Source organism: Glossina fuscipes, unplaced genomic scaffold (genome assembly GCF_014805625.2).
Source record: "Glossina fuscipes isolate IAEA_lab_2018 unplaced genomic scaffold, Yale_Gfus_2 147, whole genome shotgun sequence".
Lineage (NCBI taxonomy): Eukaryota > Metazoa > Arthropoda > Insecta > Diptera > Glossinidae > Glossina > Glossina fuscipes.
The window spans coordinates 307,607-324,086 of record NW_023998490.1 but is presented as its reverse complement, the minus strand read 5'-3'; the positions used below and the strand labels follow the sequence as shown (position 1 = coordinate 324,086).

The 16,480-nt window shown below is 33.9% G+C and overlaps 1 protein-coding gene across 1 annotated transcript; it reads right to left on the bottom strand.

Annotated features, from left to right (window-relative positions):
* Positions 1–3,434: 3,434 nt before the first annotated feature.
* On the bottom strand, positions 3,435–16,256 carry LOC119641172 (flocculation protein FLO11). The gene is made up of 2 exons (XM_038039689.1): positions 15,696–16,256; positions 3,435–7,398 (listed from the first exon to the last, which is right to left on the bottom strand). Exon 2 carries the CDS (start codon positions 5,672–5,674, stop codon positions 3,971–3,973), a length of 1,704 nt encoding a protein of 567 aa, XP_037895617.1. The 5' UTR covers positions 5,675–7,398; positions 15,696–16,256; the 3' UTR covers positions 3,435–3,970.
* Between the last annotated feature and the right edge of the window lie 224 nt (positions 16,257–16,480).

Genomic DNA, 16,480 nt, shown 5'->3' with positions numbered 1-16,480 from the left:
ATGCATCATATTACAAACGCTCATGCATTTAGACAATATTGAGTAAATTCTCAGGTAACTGACTCTTGCTCTTTGGACCAACTGATGTCTACATTCATTTTTTTCTTCAAACAACTTTGATAGAATCGAAGTGTACGTTTCCTTTGAACGGTGATTGAATGGTTCACCCAAAGATCAGGGATACATTCATTTTGCCAATCAAGAGGAAAACTGCAGAGAACCCTTAAAGTATATGCATTGTTGATCAGTATCAAATTCGAAATGGATTGGAACAAGTCGCTGCAGCTATTTGTGTAATGTCTTTTGGTAAACATTTTACATTTGATACAAGCATTGGAAGTACTTACAGGCAGGTTGGTATTAAAAATGGGATAAATTGGTTAAAGCACAGGCCCACATTAAAACGTAAGTTGAAAGCAACTCCCCCTCTCTCTGCAAAAGTTTAGGGGTTTTCGCTTTTACGGGTTAGTCGCTTACCTGAATCATTATTATCCATATAAACGTGTTAAGTTAAAAAAAAAAGGTGGGCTTCACTGTTTTGTCTTACCAATATAATCAATCGGATATCAAATAAAGGGAGTTTGACAGTAAAATACGACAAGCTAAATGTGCTAATTCTAAATTAAATACCGCAGACTTCACGATGGTGGGATAGATTTTTGTTTCAGAATCGCGCGGACACGGTTATCAAATAAAAGGATAGAAAATCCACTGCTTACAAACTACTACAGACACACGACATACACTTATTCTCGAAAAGTAGAAAATATCAGCCCCGCCCACGCAACATTATAGAGTGTGAAAACTTACCTTCTTTTTCAAAAATCTTTTGTAGGGTAAAAGTAATAGGTGTAAAAGATTCGGTCTCGACCGAATCTAATTTTCTTTCTTGTTTAAATGTTAAATTGATTTGAGTTTACAGCGCGATCGTTATTAAAGTATTCATTAAAAGAGGTTTGTATTTTTGATGGCGTCCAATAGACTTATAATTTTTTCATTAAATGCTATATCTACAGGGAAATGGCGAAGTAACTGCTTGTTATCTCGTTAACTACGTACATTTACAAAATTATAGAGTTTTAAAAGAATTGCTTTTGATTTTTTTGTCAAAAACGGACTTACACGATTTCCAAAAAAAAAAAAAAAGGCCAAACATGTATATAAAAAACAAGTAAAAACGCTGTGAATGGGTCACCATCGTTATGTTGCGTCACTTCACTTAACACAATTATTTCTTCTAACGACTTTATATGGGAAATGGAAAAGTGATCTGATCCGAACCGAAATATCTCAATGCTACATTTAGGTTAAACATAAAAAAACAAGATAGACAAACAAGCTTAAATCGATTCAGAAAGTTTTGTTGAATTGGTCGGTAGAATAAGAAAAGTGGCTCTACCTCAAGTCCTTCTTGGCGTTGCATACATTCGCACTAGTCTGAACTTATCTTCGTGCGGCAAATGCTGTGGGATACGATGATAATCGGAAGATGAAATATTTCAACAGTACAGCAAATACAATGGAACTTATCAGGTCTTTGGCTAATTTAGTAGTGTGTTTTTCACCCAAATGCTCTTCAAGATTGAAGCAGAATGTTTTGAAATTCGTCGTCTTTCACCTTGACTACTTAGGGCGACCATGCCTAAGTTCATGACTGACTTTCAAAAGTTAGCTTTCCTCTTTGCTTTTGCGTTTCATATGAGTCATAATGTGTTTAGTCGCCATATCCTACATTCTAGTACGAATAAAACATACTCCGTAAAGTCTCAGTAATTCAAGTTTCAAGAAGGTATTGAAACTGCAAATCTATGTAAACAGAAGGTCCTAAGTTCAATAAAAAGTCGATGAGTTTTGTTATGTTTTGTATTATTATTATTGTTAAATAACTTTATTTGAATTTGTGATTTTTTCATTTTTTTTTTTAAATTAATATATTTTTTCTTTATTAAGTTGTTGCTTCGTTTCTTTTTGTTTCTTTACTAGTAGTAGTGAGTTATGCCTTTACAATTTTCAAACATCCCCGTTATTAAGAAATGTTTTAACATTGATGAGGATTTCAATTAACTAAATGAAACGATATTATTCTAAAGGGCGTTTTTTTTTTTTTTTATTTATTTGTTTAGTAAGTACGCACGTATATTACCCCTTTATTATAATGTTCATACATATTCATTACACAAAATCATTTTCGGAATTATTATGATTTTTAACGATAGTTTGAAAATTTATTGTATGGTTGGCGCTGTGTGTTTGTGTAACATGTTTAATTATTTCAAATATTTTGTTTATGCTCTTGTGGTGGCTGTTGTAATGTATTTAAGTTGCGGTAAAATTTAGTATAAGTATCGATTTGTTCGTTTTTTCTTTTTTACAATGTACCACAAAAGTAATAATAATAATAATAATAAACAATATTAAAACAAAACATTCATTAAGCAATAAAAAAAATTAAATAAGATAAATTTTCAATGTAAGCAGGAAATAATTTTAAAAGTATATATACACACAGTCATATATACATATATATTTATATATATATATATATATGCGAAAAATTAATAATTAATAAAAACATACAACAAAAATTTTAAATTTACTTTTACATGTTTTTTTCTGATTAAAGGAAATAAAAATAAAAACTAAACCTAAAACAAATGAACAAAATTAATTTCCAGAGTTATTTTTGATTTTTTTCAATTTTTTTTTTTTTTACATTCAAAAAGAGCTAATAATATTATACACAGAATCTTTTTTATGTACGTATATATATGTTTTAGGTTTTCTTTAGCTTTTCTTCTTCTTTTTTTTTTTTTTTAATTGCAGTACAAATACAAAGTCTATGTAATCATTTATTAATCAGAAATACAAAGTAAAAAAAAAATTAGTGCGCGAATATGAGTAAAAATCAATGTGGTTACGAAGAAACAATAAATAAGAGATAAGCAATTAAAAAATATTATTAAATTATGAGTGTTATAACAAACAAAAAAGAAATAATAATAGTTTGTTTATACAGAGAGTTTTTCTGTCTACTGTTTTGTTTTCCTTCACTTTTTCAACTTGGGGAACTCTTAGAATTCATTTAAATTACGGTTTTGTTCATTCCTATTATTTTTAATTATTTTTTCAGTTTTTTTTTTTTGTTGCACATCTTAAAGCTATTCGGAAATAATCTTTTTTTTTCAGTAGTTTTGTTCATTATTATTAAATAAATATAGTAGTTAGCTGTTGCTGTTGAGTGATAATAATGATTTTGTTGTTGTCTATGTTGTTTCAGAGAAAGAGAGAGAATTGGAGATAGATGATGAGATAGATGGAGAGAGAGAGAGAGAGATAGAGAGATAGATAGATAGATAGAGAGAGAGAGAGAGAGAGAGAGAGAGAGAGAGAGAGAGAGAAAGAGAGAGCGATTAAGACTCTTAATTATGTTTTTCTTTTTTTTTCCTTTTTTGTAAAGTGGATTGGGGTTATACTCCTTTGTGCAGCATTAGCATCATCAGCATCGTTATTAGCACAAACAAATTAGAAGTTAGCTTCATCTTTTAAAATATTGAAAAAATAATATTAAGAAAAAAATAAAATCAAATAACTAGTACTTTCTGTTCCTTCTTTTTAAATTTTCGTTCTTTTCTGGTCCATTTTTATAATTTCATAAGCCAAAAAAGTCACTCATCACAGTTTAAAAGAAACAAAAAATTTTTTTTATAACATGATTTAAATGCTCTTCTCCTTCTTCTTCTCTCCAGTATGAAGTAGCCATACTCAGTCTTCTATGCGAGATGCCTGCTGAAGTTCGCTTTTTCTCTGTTTAAAACACTGTAATCCTCATGCTCTGCTTGATGTAAAAGACCAGTAATGGTAATGAAAATAATTGCAAAACACAGCAGCCTTTCTTTTTTTTAACGAAATTTTTGCTTTCTTGGTGACATTGTTTTTGTTGTTGCTTTCTATATACATCGACCAATGGTTGTCAACAGTTCGTGTAGGCACCCCGCGTATAATAAAGTTGCGTTATGCGTTCCGGCAGAGTGGTGTATAAATTACTGATCAATTCCAAAGGTAAACGCGACCACGCTTCACGTATACGGAATATTAAATCGTCTTTGCGCGAAAATTTGCGACCGCCATCGAACACTTCACGTATTAGCCAACCCCATACACCTTCCATAATATTCAAATCATGAGCTATGGTGGGCCATTTTTGTAACTTCACTCCTTCAGCATTCAACCATTCCTGTACCGAGGGCATAGCGTTTGTGGTCCAATTGTGATCTTGCAGCATATATTCAGTGTTTCCACCTAATTTATTTACAATAGTGCCACGTTCTCTCAGTATAGTTTCGATACAGGTCTCGGTTTTAAATTTAGCCATGGAAACATCCATGTATATGGCGCCGCCGGCACTAATCACGATATATATGAAGACTGAATTTCCGCGTGGCCGTTGCGATAGCGAACGCTCATAATTACGTAAATCATGAAAATAATAGGAGAAGCCATCCGGTCCATCTAAATTAAACTTTCGTTCATCTTGAAATACTACACGTTTCCAATGATCCTCATTCCAATTAATATGTGCATTGGCAAATGTTAGACGTTCAGTTTGATGGAACTGCGATAATATAGGTTCGGATTTAAGTTTTTTGGTTGCATTACCTGTGCTAGAGCGTATTCCAGTTGCAGAATTGGAAGATGAGGAAGAACTCGTATTGGAATTGCTACTGGCGGGTGTAGTACGAGCGCTGGCCGATGCGCCGGGGGGCGATAAACTGGATCCTGTTGTATTGGATTGCTGGGTCGGTGCATGACTGGAAGCAGTGCCACCACCAGTGCTACTACTGGCTGCCGAAAAATTTGAATTCTGATTTAGAGCATGCACAGGTACCGGCACTGGTCCTGGTACCGGCACATTGTAATTATGGCTGTGTGTTGTGGCTGCTGTGGTACTGTGCGAATGACTATGGCTGTGACTGTGATGGCTATGATGGCCAATGTGACTATGATGGGTATTATGACTGTGATGGGCGGGTACTGCTGTTGAATGAGTGCTCGTCGCATGTTGATAATAGGGATGATGATGGTAATTGGCTGCTTGATGCTGATGTATAGTAGGTTGTTTCAGTTGCAATTGCTTTAACTGCGACTGGGATTGAGCCAACAAGTGATGATGCTGCGGAGGTTGATTGTTGTTGTGAGCCTGATGATGTTGTTGTGCTGGTACTGCATGCTGATTATTATTAGTTACCACAATATTACTATGGGTGTTGGTTAGTACTAAGCCACTCAGTGCACTAACACCACTTGATGTTACGACTCCTTTTGTACCTGGTAGACTAGTTTGTGTGCTGCTGTTGTTGCCGCCGCTGCTATTGTGGATTGTGCTCGTTGTAGTGATCGCAGCATTTATTTGATTTGGCGCATAATTTACGCTACTTAAGGGCCGTTGAACATATACCTGAGATGCTACTGCGGGTGCCGCTGTAGTTGTGGTTGTCTGTGGCGTATTCATATAGTTGCCGGGATGTTTTAGATAGTACTGCAAAGCCATAAAACTGGCATCCTCCGTGATGGAGTCACCGTTGCCTGCGGAAGTAGTCAACTGCGTCACTTTTGGATCATAGATTAATTTGCTAAAATTCTGAATATCGTCCGAATTTAATAGTAGCGTTTTCATTTGAATATTTTCCGCAATAAAATTGCACTTTACATGCACAACTCACTCCTACTCAGGTAGATAGGATCAAGCAATCTCGCAGGAACTGAGTGGGAAGAAACAGAAAGCGTAAAATTTCTCTTTTTTTTACAAGCTTTTGTATCGTTTTTTGGTATAATTTTCTTGATATCCCAGTTTAAAGTTTGAATTTTCTTTCGCTTACTTTGTTTAAATTTTTTTTTTTTTTCAGAATTCGATTTGTATTGATTTTTGCTTACAGTTATTTCTTTTTTGCTATTTATTTTAAGATTTTGTTTTTTATTATAATTTGGATTTGGCACAAACTATGCACAGTTGCGTTGTGTTGTTGCTGGCTATTGGCTGGTTAGCTCTTGTTTGCTGCTGTAGCGTATAGGATAGGTTGTTCGGCCAGTTATCGTTGTACTGCTGCTGCTGTCGCCGACGCTGCCTTTCGGTACTATTGTTGTTAACGATGATGATGATGATGGTGGTGCGTTTTTTCGCCACCATACAGAATTTTTATTTACACTTACAAACACAAACTCTTGTCACGACCATCAAAAAATATCACATATAATAAAGAATTTGATATGAAAATGAAAAAAAAAAAAATGAAAAAAAAAAAAAGAAGTTGATTTCTCTCTATGAAACACTTTTTACAATTGAATGTGATTCATCGCCATATAGATAAATGCTAAAAATCGATAATTCGTTTCAAAAAACACACAATTTTTGTCCCGGAAATTCTCTTCGCATTGGTGAACTTTTATTTTTGTAGAAGTTTCAGTTTAATCAACGTTTTTTAATTGAAATAAAAAAAAAAAAAAAAAAAAAAGAACAACGTAATGTCTGTTTTTCTATCTTTCTTTTCAATATCTTTTTATTAGAGCGCTTACGTGCACCAGCTCAGCTGTCTGTCTGTTTATTTGTGTTTGTATCTCTATATCGTGGGGTATTTTTCTGTTTCTTGTTGTTTTTGCTCAAATATATTCCGTTTTGCTGCCGTTTCGTAAGTATGAAATTCGATTGTTACTGTTTTTTTTCTTTCTACACTTTTGGAATGTGTATGCGTTATTATATATATGTGTGCATGTGTGTGTGTGCGTGTTTGTATATATTGAGTATATATGTTTATATATAAATAGTGCGGTATAGTATTTTGCTGCTTTCAGCTTGCACACACACACACAAAACAACTACGAAACCTTAGTTTATGTTGCTGTTGGAGAAAAAGAAATTGAAAACGGCTATGAAGGTGGAAGGCAGCAGCAGCTTGCACAATTCGTTGTTGTTATATTTGCAATGCATATGCGGCTGCCCTGGCCAACTAACTGACGTGATTGAGTTGCTGGCTAACTGGTTGCTTAATGACTGTGCGGTAAGTAATACGCACTTTTACGCTGTGACTGCATAATCGATGCGTCTCTGTATAATGAAAGTTCGTCAAACACTCTGCTCTCTCTGGGTTTCTCTTTATCTCTTCGTTAAAACTCTCGTTGTCTCTCAGGAACTCAGAGTGTTCGAATATAAATGAAACAAACTGAGCGAGAGAAAAAACAACTTGTCAGCTCAATATGGTTTTTACGTTTGCAATTTAAAACGCAAGGAAGCAGATGTCTTGATCCTCTTTTTTGGTGCGGTTACTTTACTCTTATCCTGCTTGTCTGATAGTGGATTCGTGATCAGATATTGAAAACCAATTATCCCAGTATTTCCTCGAGTACCTGAAATGAGTTCATTATTATACATAAAGAGAAAAGGAAAGGTAAGACTTAAGAAAAAAACACGGTTTTTACATAGCAATCCCTGCCTACGAACGGAAAACTTTCATATAAGAATTGTAATTACATTAAATTAAAAGAGAAAAGTCATACAAAACATATGCATATACTTATATGTAGATAGGCCTATACATGAACATAGGTATATACCTACAACGTTAGGTTAGGGTTGGGTACGCAATGTATGCTTTATAAAATAACTTGCGTGTACTAAGCCAAGCAACAAAAAAAAAAAACTGCGTCGTCTTCGTTTTCGTTTTTTAGCCATTTACGTCGCTGTGAATTTTACATTAAATTCTTGCTTACGAGCACACATCTAAAAGCATGAGAAAATTATTGTATTTTTTCTGTTACAACAGATGGTTGGCCGGGCAGTACGATTGGTTTACATGCTCATAACGAAAGTACATATATAAAAGCATACATATATATGCCAAACGTACTTTTTCTTATAAGATCATGTGTTCATTTTATGCGCTGTAACCAAAAAGGTTTAGAAAGAAAATATTTTATTCGTTGCTTTGGAAAACTGAAATTGATCACATAACTGTGAAGGTATTTTGCTTACTTTAGAAGTGAAAATTAGAGAAGACAATTGCATTCAGTTAAGAACGAGACTGTGGTGCACTCAACACCTCAATGCAATACATTATGAGTCCAAAATGTTCTTATGGCTATGTTTGTGACGATGATGTGTTCACATTGACCTCTGGAAAATATTTGTAGAGCGGTTCAATTTGTGTTTGCCGTCTAAGTTCATCGTTTGCGGTGTATTTTCCACTTGTTGACATGGAGATTTTAATTTCCTGTGATGAGCTTAAAAATTGTAAATTACAATATTTTGACTCATATGTCGCCCATTTTCCAATCTTGCCTGCAACTATCAAATGACGGTGGCTGTGCTAATGTTTATATCCATATTTTTTCAGCCGTGGCCGTTGCAAAAAATCAAGATTAAATATAAAATTAAGAATGTTACGTTCCTTAAAAATTTAATGTATATTTGTATGTTTTGCGAAGGCAGGGATAAATTTAATATACTTTTTAAAGTTTCGATGATGGACATGTCTTAGAGCGAATTTTGGATATTCGTCATATAAGGCACACCTATCCCATAGAGCTAATGATTTAGGAAAATCAATAGCTTTTTTACATTTTTTCACAGGGCGGCGTCCTTAGTTGTATTCATTCAAAGTCAAGGCGTGACAAGTGCAAAGGTATGACCAGATCAATTGCAACCGCTGCAATCCTTCAACTAATCGAACAAACTCGAGAACTCGCAGGGCATATGCACACCGCACGTCAAAAAAAAAGTGAAGAAATTCGTCATAAATTGAATGCTTAATGAGCTTCTTGAACGCGCTTTTCTCAATATACTATGCCTATCTAAGCTATATTATTTTAACTGAATGTATGGAACACAATTGCGTTTTTGAAATCAATTATCATTTTCTTATCGTCTTCCCATAAAATATAAGATAATTCACAACCTTATGCACTGCATAACCGCCAGTGACCGTAAGTACGAAAAACAAGTTCTCCACATCATACATACCCTTATTTCAAAAATGCAAAAAAAAAATTGTTCTTTTTTGAAAATTTAATGAACTCATGCGTCTTTCGCAGCGTCCTCAAAATGGTGTTTAATATAATTGACGACTTTCGGTATTTTTCGATTTTTTTTTTAGATTCTGCCAAGCGGCCGGTTTTTTGGGCTCATGAATATAAGCCTAAATATCAATTTCCAGCCATAATTTTTGAATTATTAACATAAGTACCTTCTTTAAATGGTTTAATTTCCTTTTCTCGAAAAATCTTTGAACTATTAAAATTTTCTGGGAAATTAAATCAAATGTCAAAAATGTCAAGTTTGTATCCTAAACATATGTGCATATCACTTTATTTGCTTTTTCTCTAGAAAATAATTTTACTTTTATTAAGTATATTTATGAAAAATCTTCTGATATCATGAAGAGGAAGCAGCTTTAACATGTTTATAGGGCACTTTATAATCACATTTTTGGAGGTACTGTATATTTTAATAATGAATTTCTACAAACCAGAGTCGAAAGTATAATATAATAGTGTACGTTTTCTATTTCAAATGTTGCAAGATAGTTTTCTGTTTTTTATGAACGCTTTTGAAACTAGAACCGATATCATAGTTTAGCGAATTTGGCGTTGCCAGAGTTGTATAAAAACCCCTGCTCATAATAAAAACAGCCCCGCTTTATTATATATATTTCTACGAATCAATTAATAAATGAAATTTCATCAACATACCTTAATATGAGAAGGAGCTAGTATTTAATAGCTATTTACTTATGGTAATGTCAAGCGTATAGTATATATGTTATTCAAGGTACAAGGCATTTGTATGAGCTGAGGAAAAAATGAAATTCAGGTCGCGGCGATTTCCAAAAAATTGAACATGATCTGTGTTAGAAAATTTTGGTTTTAACTTTCAAAAATATCTAAATCCAATCAAGGGAATTTACACATAAGATGCCAAAACGAGAAATACAAATGAAGTACAGCATACTTAGTGTTGCCTAATTTAGTGTTTCCCAGTGGCTAAAAAATCCAGCTTACGAGTAGTTTACGTCAAAAGGGACTTAAGTTTGTATGAAAAATATCCTGGCTATACTAGCCACAATCTAGAATAGTAAATTTGTTATTATGAACTGCGTAGAGTATAAAAATTTACTTTTTTTAAAAAAGCAGTAGCCAGCATTCGCCTTCATTTGTAAACTGAACATAGTGAAGTTTCTAAATTTGAAAATAATATCCTTTTATAGGTTATTCAACTGCATTTTCCTGCTTATAAGTAGCTAAGCATATTTAACATAAACAGCTTGAATTCGTTTAGACGATGATTGCATGAGCGGCAATTACAGGGGCTTTCTTTTGTTTGCCACAGAGTAAGGATATGAACCTTTTCGTTTCTAACTAATTTCCTTAATGCTTATTCTTTCGAAAAGGCAGATGTCTTTCTTCTTCTTCTTCGTTTTTTTGAGATTTATTGGATATTTTTTCCTTATCAATTATTGGTCGAAAAAATTATTGGCAACTACGATATTCAGAGTGATCGATAGTCATATCCACCACCCAGTAATATGTGTATTTATATTTTGTTTGTTATTTTGTATGCAGGATCTAAAACACAAAAACAGTTGAGCAAACAAACTTATTAGAATGTGTACACAGCCCAAACATAAAGTGCTAAACGACGTCTAAACGTTACAGTTTTCAATAAGAAAAAGTTGGATCGCTTCACATGAATTTCGAATCTAATGTTTAGCTTTGTTCCGATTATGGTCAAAATTATTTCCTTTGGTCCTTAAAGCCAAATGGGGGTTGACTGGTTAATGATGCATAATTTGGGAAGTGCTGATCCCAGCAATAATGTGAGAAACATTAAAAAACTTTGCCTACCATTTCAGAGCAGCAACCGCAGTTTCACATTTGATAATTTCTTTACGGGCTACGAACTGTGGTAAAGTTTAAGCTGAACTTGTATTAACAAATAAATTTTTTATTACCTTTTAAAGATTTTTGTTTATTTTCTGTATTTTCATGACTCTTTAGCTACTCTTACGATTCTCATAAGTGGTGGCTGACAGTCCCATTGTGGTACGCTTCGTTGTAAAGACTAGTATCATGGTTAGGATTAATAAAGACTAATCCTTCTTTGTCTTCTCTCTCCCTTTGAGCCTTTGTTCCATAGTATCCATGATAGCATACAAAGACACCAAGCGTTCGTTTAATAAAAAAATCCCCAAAGTGTCCGATTGGTTCAAATATTTAACGGTTTGAGTCCCAGACGGTATTGAAAAAGCACTGCCGAAGAATCGCGATCGCGTTGCTTAGGACTCAAACGGTTAAAGTAGGCAAACTTGCACAAGTTTTATATTGGACGCTTGAAGGGAATCAGTATATTTAATAAAGGGAATGCTTGGAAAGCCGGAGTCCTGCTATCATATCATATTGCAATCGAGGAGTGCTTGGCAAAGACCGCGCTTCAGAGATAGAAAGAAATATTTTTATTACTAGATGTTTGCAAAAATTTTGGTCAGTGACTTCTACAAATAAAGTAAAAATGATAAAGAAATAGGAAATACCAGTGCACGTAACGATTGAATTGGATTATTTTGAACTATCAAAATTGCATCTTCGACATTCATTTTTGTTGTTGCTTGATTTGAAGATATCTGCTGCCTAAACCAATCAAACATGTTCAGAAGCTTATGGTGATGATGCTCCGTCAATTATCGGTTTTAGTTTCAACGGTTTGAGTAGTAGAGATTTTGGTGTCAACGACAAAGTATGGCCTGGAAGTCAAAGAAGTTCAAGGACGACGAATTGCAAGATTTATTAGCCGTAAATCCATCACAAACTCTCGAACAACTTAACAGTTGACGAATCAAATGTGTCTGTACACCTAGAAGCGATGGAAGAGGTCCAAAAGAAGGGAACAACGCAGATTGACTGAAAATGCCATTTTGGCCACTTATTGCAAGAGTTGTCCAGGATATGCGCTTCAAGCTCGAACGGAAGTTTCTGTTACATCCGGCGTACTTATCAGACATGACGCCTCCGGATTGCCCCTTGCTCAGTTTAGTGCAGCAAGACTTGGATGGCACGCTGGCCCGCAAAGGTAAAGAAGTGCGAAAATGGTTCTAATGGTACTAATTTCTCTCAATAAACTTCACTTTTTCAAGTGAAAAGATGATCAAACCTTTTGCAAAAATCTAATATATCTGGGAAAAAAGTAAGGACTTGTGAAAATCAACGTAACCATAGAAAGATTTGATCCTAGCCCCATCCCCTATTCGTATTAAAATCATACAAACATTACAATCTGGCTAGCTTGCTTCAGTTGTGGTAGGGCAACGGTCGTGCTTTACTTTTAGCGTGTGTAATCTAAGCGATGACAGACATTTCCTCTGTCGGAAAGTAAACAGCAAAGTCAAAATATGTAGTAGCAATCCTTGTTTGTAAGGCGGTTACTTCTGGAGCGTATACGCTATACAAGAGCACAATTAAAATATTCTTCTTTTACAAACTATATAAACATTTCTTAAAACGAGGAAACACCCGAGTAGAATTACACAGCCTAATAATAGATGGATCTAACGCCAATAAGTCGCCAATATCAAGAATCAATTTGTAGGACTATATATATATATGTATATATATATATGAAACTAGTAAGAAAATTTAAGTCGAGTATGACCGAAGCTTTTACATCTGCTACGTTTATGTTGAAGAAAAGGTTAAAAAACTAAACAAAAACGAGACCTAAGCACTGAGGTTATACAACATGGGCTGGGCGTGGCTTATGTTTCCCACTTTTGCACAGGTATCTCTATATATCCGTATATATTAGTTTGGGGAAAAAGAAATCCATTATTTTTTCGGTAGATGGCTGCACTGATAGATTTCTCGTAAAGTATCGATCAAACAATTTCAGATTTATGCTCGTTGGAAAGGTGACATTTCGCAGTAAAAAAAATTCTTTTGCTGTTTTTTGTTTGGTGCATTCAGTTGTGAGTTACAGCGTGTTAAAAATGGAAGTGAACAAAGAGAAAATTCGGTACATTTTACAGTTTTTCTTTGACAAAGGCGAAAATGCAAGCCAGGCGGCTAAAATTGTGAATGGTGTTTATGGTTCCGATACTGTAACAGCCAATTATGTGCAATTTTGGTTTCGTAAATTCCGTTCAGGAATTTTTGATGTTAAAGATACACCTCGCACAGGTAGGCCGGTCGTCGAAAATGTCGATAAAATCGGAGAAATGATCGAAGTTGACCGGCATGTTAGCAGTCGTAACATCACCCAGGAGCTAAAAATCGATCATAAAACAGTTTTAAACCATTTACACAAAGCTGGATTCAAAAAGAAGCTCGATGCTTGGGTGCCACACCAATTAACAGAAAAAAACATGATGGATCGAATTTCCATCTGCGAAGCCTTGGCCAAAAGGAATGAGATAGTCCCCTTTCTTAAACGGATGGTGACTGGAGATGAGAAATGGATCACATACGATAACCCTGTGCGAAAACGATCGTGGTCAAAGAGCGGTGAAGCACCTCAAACGGTGGTCAAACCAGGACTAACGGCCAGGAAGGTTTTGCTATGCATTCGGTGGGACTGGAAGGGGATTATTTATTATGAGTTGCTTCCATATGGCCAAACGCTAAATTCTGATCTCTAATGTCAACAACTGGACCGTTTGAAGACAGCGATTGACCAGAAACGGCCAGAATTGGCCAACAGGAGAGGTGTCGTGTTCCACCAGGACAACGCTAGGCCACACACATCTACAGTGACTCGCCAGAAACTTCGGGAGCTTGGTTGGGAAGTTTTAATGCATCCGCCACACAGTCCGGACTTGGCACCAAGCGATTATCATCTTTTTCTTGCATTGCAAAATTTCTTTAATGATAAAAAATTGGAATCTAGGGCAACAAATCATACAACAAAACGGTGCATATTTGACCAAAATCGGACAATCCGAAGCATGTTAAATTAAGTCCTGAAGTTCATATAAAAATAATGGATTTCTTTTTCCCCAAGCTAATATCTATCGCAGCTTATGGGTAAGCAACAAAATGGTCAGAAAATGTTGCCCACCGACGGGAATGCCTGCGTTGATTCCGAATTTAGTACTGATCAAAAAATGTGTATACTTTATGGGATATCTGTGCGACTTAACTCTGCGTCTTGCAAATGTTTTGACAAATTTAATTAGAAGCATTGGTCATGCGGTGGTGGACCTATTGAAGGCTGAAAATATTTTTATATAGATGAGAGGATCTTACAAATAATAGAGAACTCTATTAAGATATATCATTCATTTTTGCGTGATTGAAAGTAAAAAAAGCTTTCATTATCAGTTCATTATCTTTAAGTAAGACAACCATAAAACACCCGAAATATAATTTGAGTCACTGAAACGTTTAATTCGGGTATATTGACCTCTTCGAAAACAAATAAAGTGCATTGTATACGGCAAAGAAACTTTTATGTAAATCCTTTAAAAACACACAGGCACATAATTATGAAAGAAATTTTAATTAAAATCAATTTAATTATACAGGTTTGATCATAAACACCACACATAGATAGAATAAACGCAGGCATAACTAAACATATATACGCTATAAATGATTTTAATGCTAATGATTTTGTAGTCAAAAAATAAGGATGCGACTGCCCTAAAGGAAGCTTTACTGGCCATATATATTGCAGATGGATACACATATGTCTTTACACAGGGTTATATATAGTTTAAACGCATACCTATGTACGCATGCATTTAGTGCTCCATCCATTTATTTGTGTAAGTATATACGTATTCTATACATTTGCACACGCATATATATATGTATGAGTGTATGAGTGTATGTTTACAGCTAAATGCATTTTAGTTAGTACATATATATACAATTCTGTAACAACTATATATATATACACGATAACTAAATTGTGTATACATAATTGAACAAGGAAGGACAGCAATGATTGTGCATCGATATAATAACAATAACTAGGAAAAGTAATATATATACTTTAGTATGTATAAATGTTTGCAAGACCATCCACGCAAAGGGCATATAAATGAATTTTAATTTAATGTATTCAATTGTCGTTTTAACGTCATAGCAGATTGCACTTGATTTCAGAATGTAAACATGTCTATATATATATATATATATATATATACATATATTTATACATATGGTAGGTAGGGGACAAACAGATACACTTGCTAATTCCGAAAAAAATAAAAACATTACGGTGTTTGAAAAATTGCACTGTAAATGAACTTATATACATATATATGGGTAGATATACATATTTAAGTATATATGGTTGGCAGGTATGTACATATATACACCTATATTGATGTATATACACAACGCAATGAATTGTGTGTGCAATATATTGAATCGTATGTCACTTTTTCAGTTATTTATGTACTTTGAATCATACATCCAAACATATACGATGTCTACCAATATGTATCTGTTAATGTATCATATACACATAAATGTATATATATAAAATTTACACATACTCTGAACAATTATTCGTTGCAGACATTTTTGCACTTTGCAAATTAAATAAGAAAAAAACAATACATGTATATATAAACACAAAATTGAATAGAAACTAAACCGAATAGCTGCTTTTAATAAGAAATAATTGAACCTTATTATTACAGTTTACTTACAATTTTAAATATTTTATCCCACCGTGCTTGCTATTTATTTTTATATGCGGGATTTTGAACTTATTTTAGGCCATATACCCATATGACGATGATGCTTAGTCGATAATGTAAACGGCCAATATACTTAAAACACTCATTCCTCCTTATATGACGGTCGTAAGTTTTCACGAAAAATTTTCTTCTCTTATTAAAACTTTTCTTAGTTATGACAATTAATACATCCCTTCGCGATGCTAAGTCGTTCTTTTGGCTAAATGACTATCATTTTATTGAAAATTAACCTTTTTTCCTCTTTAAAAACGATTACGCCATTTTGGGTTTTGCAATTTTGTTCGTGAAACGTGTTTTATATACAATTTTATCAATATTAATAGAATTCTTTTCACCTTTGACCCGTTTTTTTTTTTAACTAATAAATTTCCGACTTTTTTCAGTATTTTTTCTTTTTTTTGGAAATTAAAAAAATATATTATAATATTTAGGGATTTTTTAAAGATGACTTAATGATTTTTCTGTAGGAAATATAATGAGTTAGGAAAGAACTCACATAAAAACGACCAGCAAAACAGGGCGAATCAAGAAAACTTCTCATTTTTGTCTGCTTCTTCTGTTTTGGCTGTTTTAAAATGCTCTGAGAGTTAATAACAAAGTTTAATGGGTAACTAACTAATTCTTCAGCTGTATGAGCACAGTTAAAAAATTCAAAGAAAAAAATGCGTGCGGAATAATTTGCTGTTTATTCATCATTCGGTAGCCGAATAGTTAGATCATTTCGTTGATTTTCA